The sequence below is a fragment of the Zalophus californianus genome, chromosome 13, assembly GCF_009762305.2.
Source record: "Zalophus californianus isolate mZalCal1 chromosome 13, mZalCal1.pri.v2, whole genome shotgun sequence".
Lineage (NCBI taxonomy): Eukaryota > Metazoa > Chordata > Mammalia > Carnivora > Otariidae > Zalophus > Zalophus californianus.
Genome location: NC_045607.1, coordinates 93,647,183 through 93,663,715, shown reverse-complemented (window position 1 = coordinate 93,663,715; position 16,533 = coordinate 93,647,183). Strand labels below are relative to the sequence as shown.

The 16,533-nt window shown below is 54.1% G+C and overlaps 1 protein-coding gene across 1 annotated transcript; it reads right to left on the bottom strand.

Annotated features, from left to right (window-relative positions):
* Positions 1-279: 279 nt before the first annotated feature.
* Positions 280-8,978, bottom strand: LOC113934814 (putative serine protease 47). The gene is made up of 5 exons (XM_027616376.1): positions 8,846-8,978; positions 7,706-7,868; positions 5,835-6,112; positions 4,334-4,500; positions 280-603 (listed from the first exon to the last, which is right to left on the bottom strand). The coding sequence occupies exons 1-5, from the start codon at positions 8,976-8,978 to the stop codon at positions 280-282; spliced, it is 1,065 nt and encodes a 354-aa protein (XP_027472177.1).
* Between the last annotated feature and the right edge of the window lie 7,555 nt (positions 8,979-16,533).

Sequence of the window (16,533 nt, the reverse complement as noted above, 5' to 3'; positions counted from 1 at the left end):
CAGTCTCCCTGACAGGCCCCCTTTCCTTGCACCAGGAGCCGGATGCCTGACCTCAAGGGAGGGGTGAATGCTGAGGAGCAGGAGGGGCAGTGGGGTCCCAAGACAAAAGCAGGATGAGTCTTTTATTTGTTTCCGTTTGTTTTTTCAGGCTTGGCTTGGGAGGAGGCAGCTGAGGGACAGGGAAGTCCTGGAGGAACCACTGAGAGTCAGTGGGAGGGAGGGCGCGGAAGGTTCCAGCAAGCAGACTGGGGCCTGAGGCAGAGAGCAGGACAGAGGGGCTCAGCGGGTCACCGCGGGGCCTGCCGTGGGTCCCTGAGCGCAAACTGCAAGCAGGAGCCAGGTCTGGGGAGGTACAAGGGCTGGGCCACGCCCAGATGGGCTGACAGCTTGCAGAGTCTGGTCTGGAAACCCGGTCTGAGGAGCAGATGTGGGATCAGGGGGAGGTGTGAGCCTCCGGATCCTGTTGATCCAGTCAGTGAAGTAGTCGACCCTGGTGAAGACGCTGGGGTAGATAGGGTGCCGGCAGTCCAAGCCCCAGCTGGCCAGCCCCACCAGAACCCAGGCTGTGGGGAGGTCACAGACGAGGGGGCCCCCAGAATCGCCCTAGGAAAGAAAAGGGAGTTAGTGTGGCTGATGGAGCAGAGCCTGAGAACAGCAGGGGCAGGTGAGACTTGTGAGTCTGGGAAAGTCTGGACCCGTCAAGTTCACACGAGTGGGCCTGAGAACTGCACTTCAGGGGGCTCCTGATCTCCCCTCAGGACTCTGCCTTCTGCCCCTGCACCGACGAACGGGCTGGCGGCTGGGACGAGGCACCACCCAAGGCCTAGAGGGGACAGTTGCAGGGACAGGGCCCAGGAGGGCTCGCCGTGAGTGGAGGCCAGCTGGCCGAAGCCTCTGCACAGGCCAACCATCCCCCCACCACCAGAGCTGCAGGGCGCATCCCCACTGGGGCCCCCTCCTCTTCATCCATTTAGGACTTTGGTTTTCTCTCAGCTTCTTGGTTGAGCATGTCCAGAAAATGCCCAAGCCTGGCCCTGGTGGAGGCAGCCCACATCGCTGGGGGTCTGGGGCAGCAAGCAGGGGTCCCCGGACAGGTGCTGGGAGTTACTGGAGTCCTGAGAGGCTGGCAAGGCACGGTAGGGACACACCTGGGTGGAGTGGGTTAGGAGACTCAGTACTGTTGGGGGGAGTCTTTCAGGGGAGGAGGGAGCCGGGGCCGTGGGAGAGCCTCCAGGGCCCCAGGAGGGGCCGGCAGTGCACGGAGGGGCAGGGGGGCGGTTTGCTGTGGGTGGGGAGGCTGCTGGGCTCCCAGTGTGACGGTCTGGGTGTTGTCAGATCTCCAGCTGAGACCCACGGCTGGGGAAGAGGTCACTTGAGAGAGACAGAAGGGCACAGGGGTGGCGGGCCAAAACGTGCCCCTGAGAGACACACAGCCTCACCCCTGGAACCTGTGAGCTCACATGGGGCTCTGCAGTGGTGCTTGAGTTGAGGGTCTTGGAATAGGAAGACGGCCCTAGGTTATCTGGGTGGGTCAGCACGAGACAGAGGCAGGCAGGAGGTCAGAGTCACAGAAGGAGCTGTGCCCCCAAAGCTGAGGCTGGAGCCACATGCTCTGAGGACAGAGGAGGCCACAGGCCAAAGAGTGCAGGTGGCCCCAGGAGCTGAGGACGGCAAGGAAATTCTTCCCTCGAGCCTCCGGAAGGAGCCACCAGCGTCCACACCTCTATTTTAGACTCTGGATGCCCAGAAATGTCAGATGATGACTATCTGTTGCTTTAGCCACCCAGTTTGAGGTGGCTCATCACTGCGGCCCCCAGACTCACACAGGGGCTCCTTGGAGAGTGGTGACCCCTCCCCCCCCACAGGGGCCCCCACCTGGAGTGCCTTTGGCTCTCCCCGTGGTGTGTCCCCCACGCCATGGCCTCTGCCCACTCCATGCCTCAGCGATCCACGCAGGTGAGCAGCAGATACCACGCAGGACCCCGGCCAGCCTGGAGGAGGCGGGATGGGCTCCAGCGGCCTCCCAGGCCCTGAGAGCTCTCAGCAGGCAGAGGAGACCCCAACACTAACGTAGCCCATACCAAGTGCACCTTGGTTTGCACCGCGTAGGGACAGAACAAGCCACGTGTGTGCGTGCGTCAGGCGGGGCCCAGGCTTCGACGGCCATGTTGACAAGCATGAGGCTGACAGGCCCAGAAGGACACACGGAGCTCAGATCAGGGAGGCAGACCAGGCAGGAGAGTGAAGGCCGGCACGTGTTCCTTGTTCCCACAGACCAGGCGCTGCACTAAACTCTCCACAGGAACCCTGTGAAGGGGAGGCTGTCAGCACCCCCACTTCATGGGTGAGGAAACCTGGCTGGGCTCCCAGCACTGATCAATGACAGACTGAGGCCGGAGTGGGTCCGTCCACCCCACAATCTGAGCGCCGAGTTGTCCTGCAGCACCCACCCCCCAGAGCTGCTTCCAGCGCCCTGCACAAGGAGGGGGCCCTCAGGAGAGAGAAGAGAGCCCGGGGTGGGGGCCAGAGCAGGTGGCCTGGAAGACGGGGCCAGAGAACTGCATGGACAGGCTGTGGGGGCGCTCCCGGCGTCCAGCTCAGTGGAGTCCTCAGCCTGGGGTCGAGGGCACTACGATGTCCAGCCCCCAGGCCCACAAAGGGCACCAGCTCTAAGCTCCACAGGCATGGCCTCCGCAGGAGAGGGCAGGTTGGGGGCAGGGTCAGAAGGGAGGTCCAGGGTGACAGCCGAGTGTGCGTCACCTCTGGGTGCAGCTGACCCTGTGAGGAGGCTGGGCCGAGAGTCCCCACCATCGGCTCTGGCCTGGGAACCCAGAAAAAGCAGGACTCCTCCTCTGGCTCGGCAGCTCCCGGGCCGCAGTGAGAGCGGCTGTCAGTGAGGCCTCCCCTTGGCAGGCCTGTCTCACACCTCCTGTCTGTTTCCTGGAGCCACCACCCCACATGACCACAAACCGGGGGGCTTAAAAAACAACAGAAACTCGCCTCTCCCAGTTCTGGAGCCAGCGTCTGAGGTCAAGGGTCTTGGCGCCTTTCCCTCTATCTTTTAACAACACCAGGCATTGCATTTAGGGCCCCTCTGAGTGCAGAATAGTCTCACCTCGAGACTCTAATCACAGCTGCGAAGACCCTACAGAGTTCCCAGTAAGGTCACATTCTAAAGTTCCCGGTGGATGTGAATTTGGGGAACAGTAATTAGCCCACTATACCATCCTTTCGACGACCCCATGAAAGAGGCCTCAGAGTCCTGCGCAGGCTCGGAAGGTGCTGTCCGAGGCCCCCGTGCAGGCAGGGACACGTGGCCGAGCCGTGTGTCTGGCTCCCGAGCCCTCCCACCCTCCCCTCCCCTTCTGGAGCCTTCTGTGCAGGAGCTGGGCGCCCAGACACCGGCTCTCGAGGCTGGGCCCTGGGAGCGTGCTTGGAGGCCGGGTGGGCTCAGAGTCAGAGCACCAGGGGGGTCCGGCCAAGCTGCCTTATGTTAGGCTGGCCACGTCTCCTCGCTGGGCCTCCTGACCCACTGCAGGATAGGGCCTCGCACAGAACAGAAAGAGACCCTCATGGTCCACATGCCCAGCAGTGGACGTGTATCCAGAATATACAAAAGTGCAAAGAGCTCCTAAAAGAAAAAGACAGACAGCACAACAGAAAAGTGAGACATGGAAAAACTAGAAGGGAAACTTCACAGAAGACACACGATGACAACAGACAGGAGAATTTATGTAACTTAATTAGTCATCAGGAAAACACAAATAAAACCCCGGTGAGATAGCACGATGCACACACCCCCACATGAGCAAAGATGGAGAGTGCCCACCGTTGCCGAGGATACCGATGCACCTGCTGCCCGAGGCGGTACAAGGTCTGCAAACACCTGCCAAAGCTGAGCCTCTGCACACCTTTCCCTCTGACAACTCTACGTGGAGTTGCTGTGGATATGAGGAGAATGTGAATGAAGTGAATGGCATGAAAGACTCAGAAGCTCCGAGAATACTCCTCAGGAGTGGAGGCCGTGGCAGGCCTGAATGCACACGGCGAAGCCCGGCAGAGCCGTGGGAGCGGACGCATGCTCAGGACAAGTGGCAAGGCAGAGCAAACGCCCAAATCCAACACGGGGATTCGACACTGCCCCCCGGGAATAAGCCTGCCAAAACGGACGCCGTGGGGGAGTCCCAGCAGGTGCCCTCGGGTGGCTTAGGAAGGGGCTGCGGATGGGACGACACGCAGGCCCAGGGGCGCTCCACGAGCAGAGGAGAAGCAACACGGCCCCCGGGGACACAGAGGAGAGCGGGCAGGGAAGAAGAGAAACGGCCCCACTCACTTGGCAGATGGCCTTTCCCGTCGAGAAGTCCCCAGCACACAGCATCTCCTCTTGCACAGAGTAGGTCTTGCTGTTGCTAAGTCTTTGTCTGTATAAGACGTTACAGAACTCGTTCTCAATGAGGCTCACCTTACCCTCCTGCAGACGGAAGGGCGAATGCAGATGCTCTGTGCGGACGAGAAGGGAACCAGGGACGCGCGCTGTGGGGAAGCCCAGCCACGCCCCACCCCCGCTGCCCCTGAAACATGGGGCCTGCTCAGCACAGATGAGCCTCGAACATGGCGGCAGCCTTCCATCCGCCCCTCACAGGCTCCTCTCCTATTTCCCGGACTTTCCATAGATTCTTCCATTCCCTGCACCTCACTCTTATCTGTCCCTCAAAGACAGAAGGCAAACCCCAGCAACACACGCCATTCGTGGGCCCTTAGCAACCACTGAGCAACGCATGCCATCATGTCCACTTGTCTGTCATTGACCTTCCTCCCTTCCCTCCATCCTCCTACCTCTCGGCCCACCATGCTCCCTCCTTCCACCCACCCGTCCACGCACCCACCCGTCCACGCACCCACCCGTCCACGCACCCACCCGTCCACGCACCCACCCGTCCACGCACCCACCCGTCCACATACAGCTCCATCCCTCCAGCATCTGTACACTGGCCACCAGCCACTCATCTCCCAGCCACGGCCCCCCATCCAGCCACGAGCACTCGCCCCTCCATCCACCTGTCCTCATGCTGGGCATCTTGTGGATACCCATGACACAGGGAGCACTGTTGTTGGGGATACAGCGTGAGTGAGGTGAGTGTCCGGGACTGTTATAGACCTAATAAATGGTGTGAACGAAACAGAACAGGAGGAGGTGCCCCTTTCAGGTCCTGTGAGCAAGCAGGAGGGGCCGAGTTGTAGTTGTAAAGACAGAGTGAGTCCCGCAAGCAAACACCGGTGGGCAGAGAGGCCAGCCGAGGCCATGGGGTCAGGATGGTCTGGAGCACTCGAGCAGGAAGGAGGCTGGTGGCTGGGACGGGGCGTGGGGGGGGGCATGGGGGGGCATGCAGGGAGAGTGCGGGCCAACGACACGCAGGCCTGAGCGCCAAAGCAGGGAGTTTGGACTCATTCTAAGCACAGATGGGAAGGCATGTGTGCATGTGTGCGTGCGCGTGTGTGCATGTGTGTGTGCGCGTGTGTGCACACGTGTGTGCGTGTGCGTGTGTGCGTGTGTGTGCGCGCGTGTGCACACGTGTGTGCGTGTGTGCGCGCACGCACACAAGGGAGGGGGAGAGAGAGAGAATGCTGGAGGCTGGACAGTCCTTGGACTTAAGGAACTCTGAAACTTTAGAATCACACACTTTTCAGAACTAGAACTAAAATGGTCCAGTCCTCTAGAAATGAGGCCCAGAGGCCCAAAGTCCGGTGGCTGCTTGCCTGGGGCCCCTCAGACTGAGCCACGCCCCCCTTCTCCCCTGCAGCCCTCACCCACCCGCCTCTCCCGCACCCCTCACTGTCCTCGCTGAGCATCCCCCAGCCGGTGATCCAGCAGGACAAGCCGCTGGACAGCTGCATGCCAGGGCTCGGGAGGCAGGCAGGGGCGATGTAGGAGGTGAGGTTCACAGGCAGGTGCAGCTGCAGCATGACTATGTCGCTCCCGAAGGGGTGACGCTTCTCAAAGTCTGGGTGCACGATAATCCGGCTCAGGGACATCTCCTGTGCATGCTGGGTGTGCTGGTACAGCCGCGTGCTTCCCAACAGAACCTGGTAGTCCGCTGGTGCGTGGGATTTGCTGGTGGAGAAGAGCTCGTGGTCGCTCTCACCTCTGAGCATGGGCCAGCGCTCTCTCCCTGCCCCTCGTCTAACCACCCCTCCCTCCAGAGCCTGTGCCTGCAGGGGGCCAGGTGGCTTCTGCCTCCTCTTCCCAACCATCTTGAGGCTGATTGATCTTCATCCCAGCCTCAGGCTCGTGTCTCCCCCAGTACACCCCACACTGGAGGAGCAGGGACTCCTCGTGCTCAAGGCTTCCTGGTGGGGCCTCACACTGAGCTCTTTCATTTTACACAGAGGAGCCCCGGCTCCAGCCTCACCCTAGCCTGACCTTTCCCAAAGCTCCCCACGGCCCAGCTGCGGCCCCACAACTTTCTGGCCCCTTCTTCCTATAAACACCTTCCTGCCCCACAGCCGCTGGTCCACTTGGTCATAAGCGTTCACAAAAGATTTGTTTAAATGAGGAAATGAGGGCGCCTGGGTGGCTCAGTTGGTTAAGCGACTGCCTTCGGCTCAGGTCATGATCCTGGAGTCCCGGGATCGAGTCCCGCATCGGGCTCCCTGCTCAGCGGGGAGTCTGCTTCTCCCTCTGACCCTCTTCCCTCTCATGCTTTCTATCTCTCATTCTCTCTCTCTCTCAAATAAATAAATAAAATCTTTAAAAAAAAATAAATGAGCAAACGAGTGCATTTGCCTTGTCCCCTGAACACGAGGCATGAAACGGCCCACCCTGCAACTATGTGGCCTGCCCCCTGGAAGCCCACGCCCCCTCCAACCCGCCCCCCCCCCCCGGCCCAAAGCCTTCTCCCCAGCACCATGCCGGCTGGGCCACTGCACCTCTCCTGACCTCCCTCCCTGTCCACAGGGCCCTCCCCTCTCTCCCACGTTGGCTTTCTCTCCTGCCAACACGGAGACACCCCCTTGCCCCAGAGGGGCTCGTGTGGCACAGGGTCGGTTCTGATGGGGCTCTGGGCCCTTAAAGCCAGTCAGTGCCTGAGCTCTAGCTCCCTGACCTGGGCTGTGATGCCCCCACTTCCCTGAGACCTCTCCTCATCTCTTCAGAAGCCAGGCACTGAGCCAGGCCCAGGAGGCCAGACGAGCCAGCCTCCTGAGCAGCCATGTCAAGCTCAGGGAGCCCACAGCCCACCGCCCACCCAGGCAGCCTGGCAGGCGGGTGCCAGCAACCACGACTTCTCCCGGGCACGCAGTTCTGCAGAAGTGGTAAGAAAGCTAGCTGCTGGCCGTGTGGGCAGCCCCAGGTCCCTGACTGCAGTCTGATGCCCAGGAGTCTGCAGATACTGAGGAGAAGCCTGGCCGAGGAGGCCAAGAGCCTGCCCACACTGCATGGCAGCAAGACAGACCCTGCCCATCTCCTAGGGCACGTTCGTGCTGGGGGAGGCACAGGGACTGAGGACGGAGACGCGGGGAGGGGGGAGCACATTCAGGTGGAGGGGACATGGGTCAAAGGCAGGAATGTGGCATGTTTGGAGGCCACACACCGCGCCAGAGCAAAGCCCAGAGGAACTGGCATTGGACACCCGTCACCCCTCCACTCCTCTCCCTCCACCCCCCACCCTACCGGCCCCTCTGCTGGCACCCAGGAAGGAGGACTCACTTGAGAAAGCAGTGGGCAGTGGAAACCAGCCAGAGGGGGTCAATGAGGACAGCTCCGCAGACGTGCGTGTGCTGGTACCGCAGGCTGGCCTGCCATGGCCACTGGCCCGCCAACACATCCTGGCCGCCGTAGATCCTCCCCATCGCCTTGGGCTTCCCACACACTGCAGAGACACCCCCCACCCTGTCCATGACCGAGACACCGGTGACCCCGAATGATGCAGTCACAAAGGCCCTCCTCCACGTCACAGGGGCAAAAACCGAGGCCAAGGGTCAAGGGGACTGCCCAAAATGCCAGGGTTGCCTGACCCTGCCTTCGTGACTGCTGCTGAGGGCTGCAGAGCAGAGCACAGGCCAGCAAGCCCTGGGGGGACGAGGGCCCTGGGGGGACGAGGGCCCAGGGGGGACGAGGGCCCAGGGGTCTGGCGGGGCGGGGCAAGGGGGATGAGGGGGCCACAGCAGCGTCTGCAGGGAGGCAGACGTCTCTGAACACCCCTGCTGGGGGCTGGGCACATCCCAGACATTCCTTTCAACAAGCACACTCCACCTCCTCGCCTACTCTGCAGACCAAAGAGCTGCAGGTCTCACAGGCTACCAGACTTGCTCCAGATCGTCTCCAGGGGGCTCCTGTGGCCCCTCCACCCCACCACAGCATCTCAGGGAGAGAGGTTCCCAGGCAGGAGTCTGGTGCTGTGGAACTCCGGGAAAGCCACTCCCCTGACTCAGGACGCGCCGTTTCTCCAAGAAGAGGAAGTGGGCTAATGAAGACAGCCCTGGTTCTGGGATTCACACCCGGGGGCCCGGGAGGTCAGGGATGTGCCCGGGACCCCCGGGAGGGGCCTCCTGGGCCCCTCAGTCAGCAGCAGACCTCCCCCACCCAGCCCCCATCCCAGGGCCAGGCCTGGCCACCTGCCCAGGTCCAGGGGGTTGTCAGTGGGGCCTGTTACCCACCTGTGTTGGGGTTTGGGGGTGTCCCAGGGCCGCCTGGTAAGAGGCGGAGGAGAGAAGAGAGGGTTGCGGCCCCGCCCCAGCCCCTCGCGAAACCCCTCCGCCCACACGCCTCAGCCCAACGCGCCTGCTGCCGGCGCCAACCGCTGTGCTCGGCGCTCAGGCCAACCGGGCTCCTCGGCTTCAGCCTCACCTGCAGCGGGGTCCAGGGCACGGGAGGCCTCCGACCAGAACCCTCGCATGCCTGCCGGCAGCAGCACAAGCCAGAGCAGGGCCGCCCGCCGGCCTCGGCTGTGGGCGCTTGGCGCCTTTCTACCCATAGCCATGGCTGCTGACCCCAGCCTGACCCGACCCGACCTGACCCTCTGCCCTGACCCCGTCTGGGTCCCAGGCCCTACCCCTACCCCCACCCTGACCCTCTCCCTCACCCAGCACCATGTCGTCCTAACCCTGGGCCCTGAGCCTGCACGAACCCCAGCCCAGCCCTGCCCAGGCTTGACCCTGGGCCTGGACTCTTCCCCACACATGCTCCTGACCCATGGGGGGCCCAGCTGGTCCCAGCGCGACCCGAACTCAGTGCAGTCAAGTGCTCCTATGAATTCAAACAAAACACAGTAGACTCCACATAGACAAATGGGAACTATGTGAGAAGGTAATTCATGGGAGTGGGGATGTAAAGGGTCCACAGGCAGGAAAACATGCTCAGTCTAACTGGTAATCCAGAAAATGGGAGGGAAACATTACAGTGTGTCATTTTGAACCATCAGTGCCATCGCAATCAAAATGCCAATGACATTTTTCAAAGTGCTAGAACAAACAATCCTAAAATTTGTATGGAATCAGAAAAGACCCTGAATCGCCAAGGAAATGTTGAAAAAGAAAAACAAAGTTGGGGGCATCACGTTGCCCAATTTCAAGCTCTATTACAAAGCAGTGATCACCAAGACAGCATGGTACTGGCACAAAAACAGACATATGGACCAATGGAACAGAATAGAGAGCCCAGATATGGACCCTCAGCTCCATGGTCAAATAATCTTTGACAAAGCAGGAAAAAACATGCAATGGAAAAAAAAAATCTCTTCAATAAATGGTTGCTGGGAAAATTGGACAGCCACATGCAGAAGAATGAAACTCGACCATTCTCTAACACCATTCACAAAGATAAACTCAAAATGGATGAAAGACCTCAATGTGAGTCAGGAATCCATCAAAATCCTAGAGGAGAACACAGGCAGTAACCTCTTTGACATCGCCCACAGCAACTTCTTTCAAGATACATCTCCAAAGGCAAGTGAAACAAAAGCAAAAATGAACTTTTGGGACTTCCTCAAGATAAAAAGCTTCTGCACAGCAAAGGAAACCGTCAACAAAACAAAGAGGCAACCCACAGAATGGGAGAAGATATTTGCAAATGACACTACAGATAAAGGGCTGGTATCCAAGATCTATAAAGAACTTCTCAAACTCAACACTCAAAAAGCAAATAACTCAAAAAATGGGCAGAAGACACGAACAGACACTTCTCTGAAGAAGACATTCAAATGGATGGATAACAGACACATGAAAAAATGTTCATCATCATTAGCCATCCGGGAAATTCAAATCAAAACCACACTGAGATACCACCTTACACCAGTTAGAATGGCAAAATGGACAGGGCAAGAAACAACAAATGTTGGGGAGGTTGTGGAGAAACGGGAACCCTCTTACACTGTTGGTGGGAATGCAAGTTGGTATGGCCACTTTGGAAAACAAGGTGGAGGTGCCTCAAAAAATTAAATATAGAGCTACCCTATGACCCAGAAATTGAACTACTAGGTATTTACCCCAAAGACACAGATGTAGTGGAAAGAAGGGCCATATGCACCCCAATGTTCATAGCAGCAATGTCCACAATAGCCAAACTGTGGAAAGAACCGAGATGCCCTTCAACAGATGAATGGATAAAGAAGATGTGGTCCATATATACAATGGAATAGTACTCAGCCATCAGAAAGGATGAATACCCAACTTTTGCATCAACATGGATGGGACTGGAGGAGATTGTGCTAAGTGAAATAAGTCAAGCAGAGAAACTCAATTATCATATGGTTTCACTTATTTGTGGAACATAAGGAATACAATGGAGGACATTAGGAGAAGGAAGGAAAAAATGAAGGGGGGGAAATCGGAGGGAGAGATGAACCATGAGAGACTGTGGACTTTGAGAAACAGCGTTTTAGAGGGGAGGGGGTGGGGGGATGGGTTAGCCCGGTGATGGGTATTAAGTAGGGCACGTACTGCATGGAGCACTGGGTGTTACACGAAAACATTGAATCGTGGATCACCACATCAAAAACTTATGATGTATTGTATGGTGATTAACATAACATAATAGAATTGAATTAAAAAAATCAAATTGCAAACAATTTCTGAGATGGATAAAGACCCCTAAACCTTTGTGAATCAGTGATTTCTCTGTAGCTAAAGGGGAACATCCAAATGTCAGACATGCTCCCTATTGTGTACTCTGATGTAATATCTTGCATTTGTTGGTATTTGGAGTGAGATCCTATCATTTCACACTTACTTCCTTGGGTGTACAGGGAAATTATTTTATTCACCACCAAGCCTAGGGTCAAGAGAGTAAGGGAATTAGACCAGCACACAGTATACACTGAAATATCAATTTTCTGTTGTTGTTTGGAGAGAGAGAGTGTGTGAGCGTGGGGGGGTGTGTGTGAGCGGTTGGGGGGGTGGGCAGAGGGAGAGAGAGAATCTTAAACAGGCTGCATGTCCAGAGAGGAGCCGGATGTGGGGCTCGATCTCACCACCCTGGGGTCATGACCGGAGCCGAAACTAAGAGTCGGCCGCTTAACTGACTGAACCACCCAGGTGCCCCTGAAATATCAGTTTAATAGCTACTATTGTTATTTAATGAAAACAGAAGCTGAGGGGCACCCAGCTTTACTTACTAGTTAAGAACTTATACTTCAATAAATTAAAAAAATCCACACTTAGGTTTTGGTGAGACTACACTAGTGTTGGGAAGCATTTATATTTCATTGTGGAGGCTGAAAGAGTAATTCATGAACTTTGTCAAAGGGAATCTAGGGTCGATGGTGAAGGTGAGGTGGACCCTGAGGACCATATTACATGAATTGAGGTTGACGTTTCTGTGGAGTATTCAGCTGGATTTGTCCAACAGGCATTTGGAAGTACCAATTTAGAATTTGGGGAAGTGTTCTGGGGTTGGAGATAGAGAGTACTTTAAGGTTCAAGGCAACATTTGAGGCCTTGGGAGTGGATAAAATCATTGAAAGAAACATGTAGAACAAAATTAGAGACCAAAACACAGAAAGGAGACAAATAAAAAGGAGCCAGTAAGAGACTGAGGATTGCATGGGGTGAATGGAAACCACAGAAACACTAAGTCATGCAGCTACAAGATTTCTTGTCCACCTTTTAAACAGCTTTTTGGAGATATAATCTATATACCATAAAATTTACTCATTAGAAGGGACAATTGAATGATTTTCAGTCAACTTTGAGAACGGTGTAACAGTCATCAGCTCTGCAGCTGATTTCTGCTCCCACCGTTGGTTCTAGAGAGCCAGCGATCTGCTTTATGTCTCTCTGCAGTTGTGTTTTCTGCACATTTCACATAGATGGAATTACATACTATGGAGTCTTTCAAGTCTGGCTTCTTTCACTTAGTGTGACAGCACTCCCACAGCCTCAGCAGGGAGCTGGCCTCAGGCTTACGCACCCCTTCTTGCTGCCCTATGTCCCCGTCCGCAGCAAACTAACCTGCTCTCCTTGGATTTGCATATCACTGGCCTTGAGAGTGAAGGACCAGTCTCTCCCAAGAGATAAGGCCAGCCCACATTCAAAAACACCTGCCATGGATGCCAGCAAGTCTGTCTGGGTCCCATGGACATAGGGCCGACCGCCTGGGCACCGTGTCTCCAGCTCGCCGCCCCCTCCCCTTTCCCGGCACCTCCCCCTCCTAAGACCCTCCCGCTTGGCCTGGATGGGGACAGTGGCCTTCCAGACATTAGTCCACCCTCTTCCCCGGTTGCTGGCTTTCTGAATAAAGCGACCTCTCTTTTCCCACTATTACTTGTCTCTCAAGTGTTGATTTTTGAGGCGAGCTGCCAAACCTGAGTTCAGAACTGGTTCTGTTTGGCAACATTAGCACGTTGTTTTGGAAGTTTGTGCATGCTGGGGCACATACAGGTATTCTGTTCTGGTACAGTTGTACCACGTTTTGATGATCCGTTTACCAGCTGATGGACATTTGGATTGTTTGCAATTTTTTTTTAAAGATTTTATTTATTTATCTGCCAGAGAGAGAGAGGGAGAGTACAAGCAGGGGAAGTGGCAGGCAGAGGGAGAAGCAGGCTCCTCGCTAAGCAAGGAGCCTGATGTGGGACTCAGTCCCAGGACCCTGAGATCATGACCTGAGCCAAAGGCAGATACCCAACCATCTGAGCCACCCAGGTGCCCCTGTTTGCAATTTTTTTAAGAGAGAGAGAGTGCAGGAGGCGGAGCAAGATGGCGGAGGAGTAGGAGACCTAGATTTCGTCTGGTCTCAGGAATTCAGCTGAATAGGGATCAAACCATTCCGAACACCTACGAACTCAACAGGAGATCGAACAGGAGAGTAGCAACAACTCTCTGAACAGAGAAACGACGACTTACTGGAAGGTAGGGCGTGCGGAGAAGTGAATCCGAGGCGATATTCGGGAGGATAGACGGCGGGGGAGGGGCCTCCGTCGGCCGCTTCTGGCAAGTGCTAGAGCCGCGGAGCACAAAATCGGACCTTTTAGAAGTCAGCTCCGCGGAGGGACGTCGCTGCAGTGGCTAAGCGGGGGGTGGAACCCTCGCGGGACAGTGTGGTCTCAGGACCCTCGGGGTCACAGAGAGACCGGGGGAGCCTGAGTGCGGCAGAGCTCCCAGGTGTCGGAGCGGGGAAGCCGGCTGCAGAGACGGAGCCGAGGCGCGGGCTCTCAGCTTGGGGTGGCCATAAACTGTGATCCGCGGCCCAGTCGGGCCACTGCTCCTGCAGCAGGGACCCAACAAGCGGCAGAGCCGGGGAGACTCCCCTTCCTCCCCCGGGAGGAGCGGCGCGGGAGCGCACCGCAGGGATCTGCTGGGTTTGGAGACTCCACACGGGGTCGGGTGCCAGAGATAGCAACGCTCGGTCACAGGCCGGGTGAGCACGGAGTGCGGCCGGAGACCGGGGACACGGAAGTGACTGCTTTTCTCTGTGGGCGCACTGAGGAGCGGGGCCCCGAGTTCTCGGCTCCTCCGGGTGGAGATTGGGAGGCCACCATTTCTGCCCTGGTCCTCCAAAGCTGTGCCGAGAGCTTGCAGGGAACAAAAGCTCCTGAGAGCAAACCAGAGCAGCTTCCTTAGCCCGGACTGACAAGGGCGGGGCAATTCCGCCTCCGGCAAAGACATTTGGAAACCACAGCAACAGGCCCCTCCCCGAGAAGGTCAGCACAAACAGCCAGCAAGCCAAGACCAAGTTGATCGATCAAGGAGAACGGGAGAACTCCAGCGCTAGGGGAATACTGCACATAGATTCATGGCTTTTTTTTTTTTTTTTTACCATGATTCATTATTTCATCAAAGTTAATTTTTGTTGACTTTTTTTTTATTTTTCTTTTTCCCTTTTTCAACCAACATCTTATCAATCCCTTTTTTTAAAAAAAAATTTTTTTTATTTTTCATTTTTAGAGTCATATTTTATCCCTTCATAGTAGTTACCCTTATTTTTGGCATATATATATAAGTTGTTCTCTCTTTAAAATTTTGAGGTACAGTTTCTTCTAACAGATCAAAATATACCCTAAATCACTAGTGTATGGCTTTGTTCTAGTCTCCTGCCTGATCACATTCTCTCCCTTTTTCCTTTTTTTTTTTTTTTCTTTTTTTTCTTAAATCTTCTTTCTTTTTTCAAACAACTTATCTTACCAAGTCCTTTTATAAAATCTTTTATAATTTTCATCTTTACAGTCATCTTCCATCCCTTCATTGTATCAACCCTTATTTTGTACATATATGTCTTGCTTCCTTTAAAATTTTAGGAGGCACTTTTTTCTAACAGACCAAAATACGCCCAAAATCTAGTGTGTGGCACTGATCTATGCACTAGCCTGATCATATTTGATCATATTCTGCTTTTTTTTGTATTGTTTTGTTTTTGTTTTTATCTTTTTTATCTTTTTTTTTCTTTTTCTCTTTCTTTTTTCTTTCTTTCCCTTTCTTTTCCCCTGGTTTCAGGTCTTTTCTGATTGGTATACAGTATATTTGCTGGGGACGTTGTAAACCTGTTAGCATTTTGTTCTCTCATTCATCTATTCTCCTCTGGACAAAATGACAAGACGAAAGAAATCACCTCAGCAAAAAGAACAAGAGGTAGTACCGTCAGCCAGGGACCTACTCAATACGGACATTAGTACGATGTCGGACCTAGAGTTCAGAATCATGACTTTAAAGATACTAGCTGGGCTTGAAAAAAGCATGGAAGTTATTAGAGAAACCCTTTCTGGAGAAATAAAAGAACTAAAATCTAACCAAATCGAAATCAAAAAGGCTATTAATGAGGTGCAATCAAAAATGGGGGCACTAAATGCTAGGATAAATGAGGCAGAAGAGAGAATCAGCGATATAGAAGACCAAATGATGGAAAATAAAGAGGCTGAGAAAAAGAGAGAGAAACAACTACAGGATCACGACGGCAGAATTCGAGAGATAAGTGATACGATAAGACGAAACAATATTAGAATAATTGGGATCCCAGAAGAAGAAGAGAGAGAGAGAGGGGCAGAAGGTATATTGGAGCAAATTATAGCAGAGAACTTCCCTAATGTGAGGAAGGAAACAGGCATCAAAATCCAGGAGGCACAGAGAACCCCTCTCAAAATCAATAATAATAGGTCAACACCCCGACATCTAATAGTAAAACTTACGAGTCTCAGAGACAAAGAGAAAACCCTGAAAGCAGCTCGGGAGAAGAGATATGTAACCTACAATGGTAGAAACATTAGATTGGCAACAGACCTATCCACAGAGACCTGGCAGGCCAGAAAGGACTGGCAAGATATCTTCAGAGCACTAAACGAGAAAAATATGCAGCCAAGAATACTATATCCAGCTAGGCTATCACTGAAAATAGAAGGAGAGATAAAAAGCTTCCAGAACAAACAAAAACTAAAGGAATTTGCAAACACGAAACCAGCCCTCCAAGAAATATTGAGAGGGGTCCTCTAAGCAAAGAGAGAACCTAAAAGCAGCAAAGAGAAGAAACGAACACAGACAACAGACAGTTAACAGTCACCTTACAGGTAATACAATGGCACTAAATTCATACCTTTCAATAGTTACCCTGAATGTAAATGGGCTAAATGCCCCAATCAAAAGACACAGGCTATCAGATTGGATTAAAAAACAAGACCCATCCATATGCTGTCTGCAAGAGACTCATTTTAGACCCAAAGACAACCCCACATTGAAAGTGAGGGGGTGGAAAACCATTTACCATGCTAATGGACACCAAAAGAAAGCTGGAGTGGCAATCCTTATATCAGACAAACTAGATTTTAAAACAAAGACTGTAATAAGAGATGAGGAAGGACACTATATCCTACTTAAAGGGTCTATCCAACAAGAAGATCTAACAATTGTAAATATCTATGCCCCGAACATGGGAGCAGCCAATTATATAAGGCAATTAATAACAAAAGCAAAGAAACACATTGACAACAATACAATAATAGTGGGGGACTTTAACACCCCCCTGACTGAAATGGACAGATCATCTAAGCAAAAGATCAACAAGGAAATAAAGACTTTAAATGACACACTGGACCAAATGGACTTCACAGACAT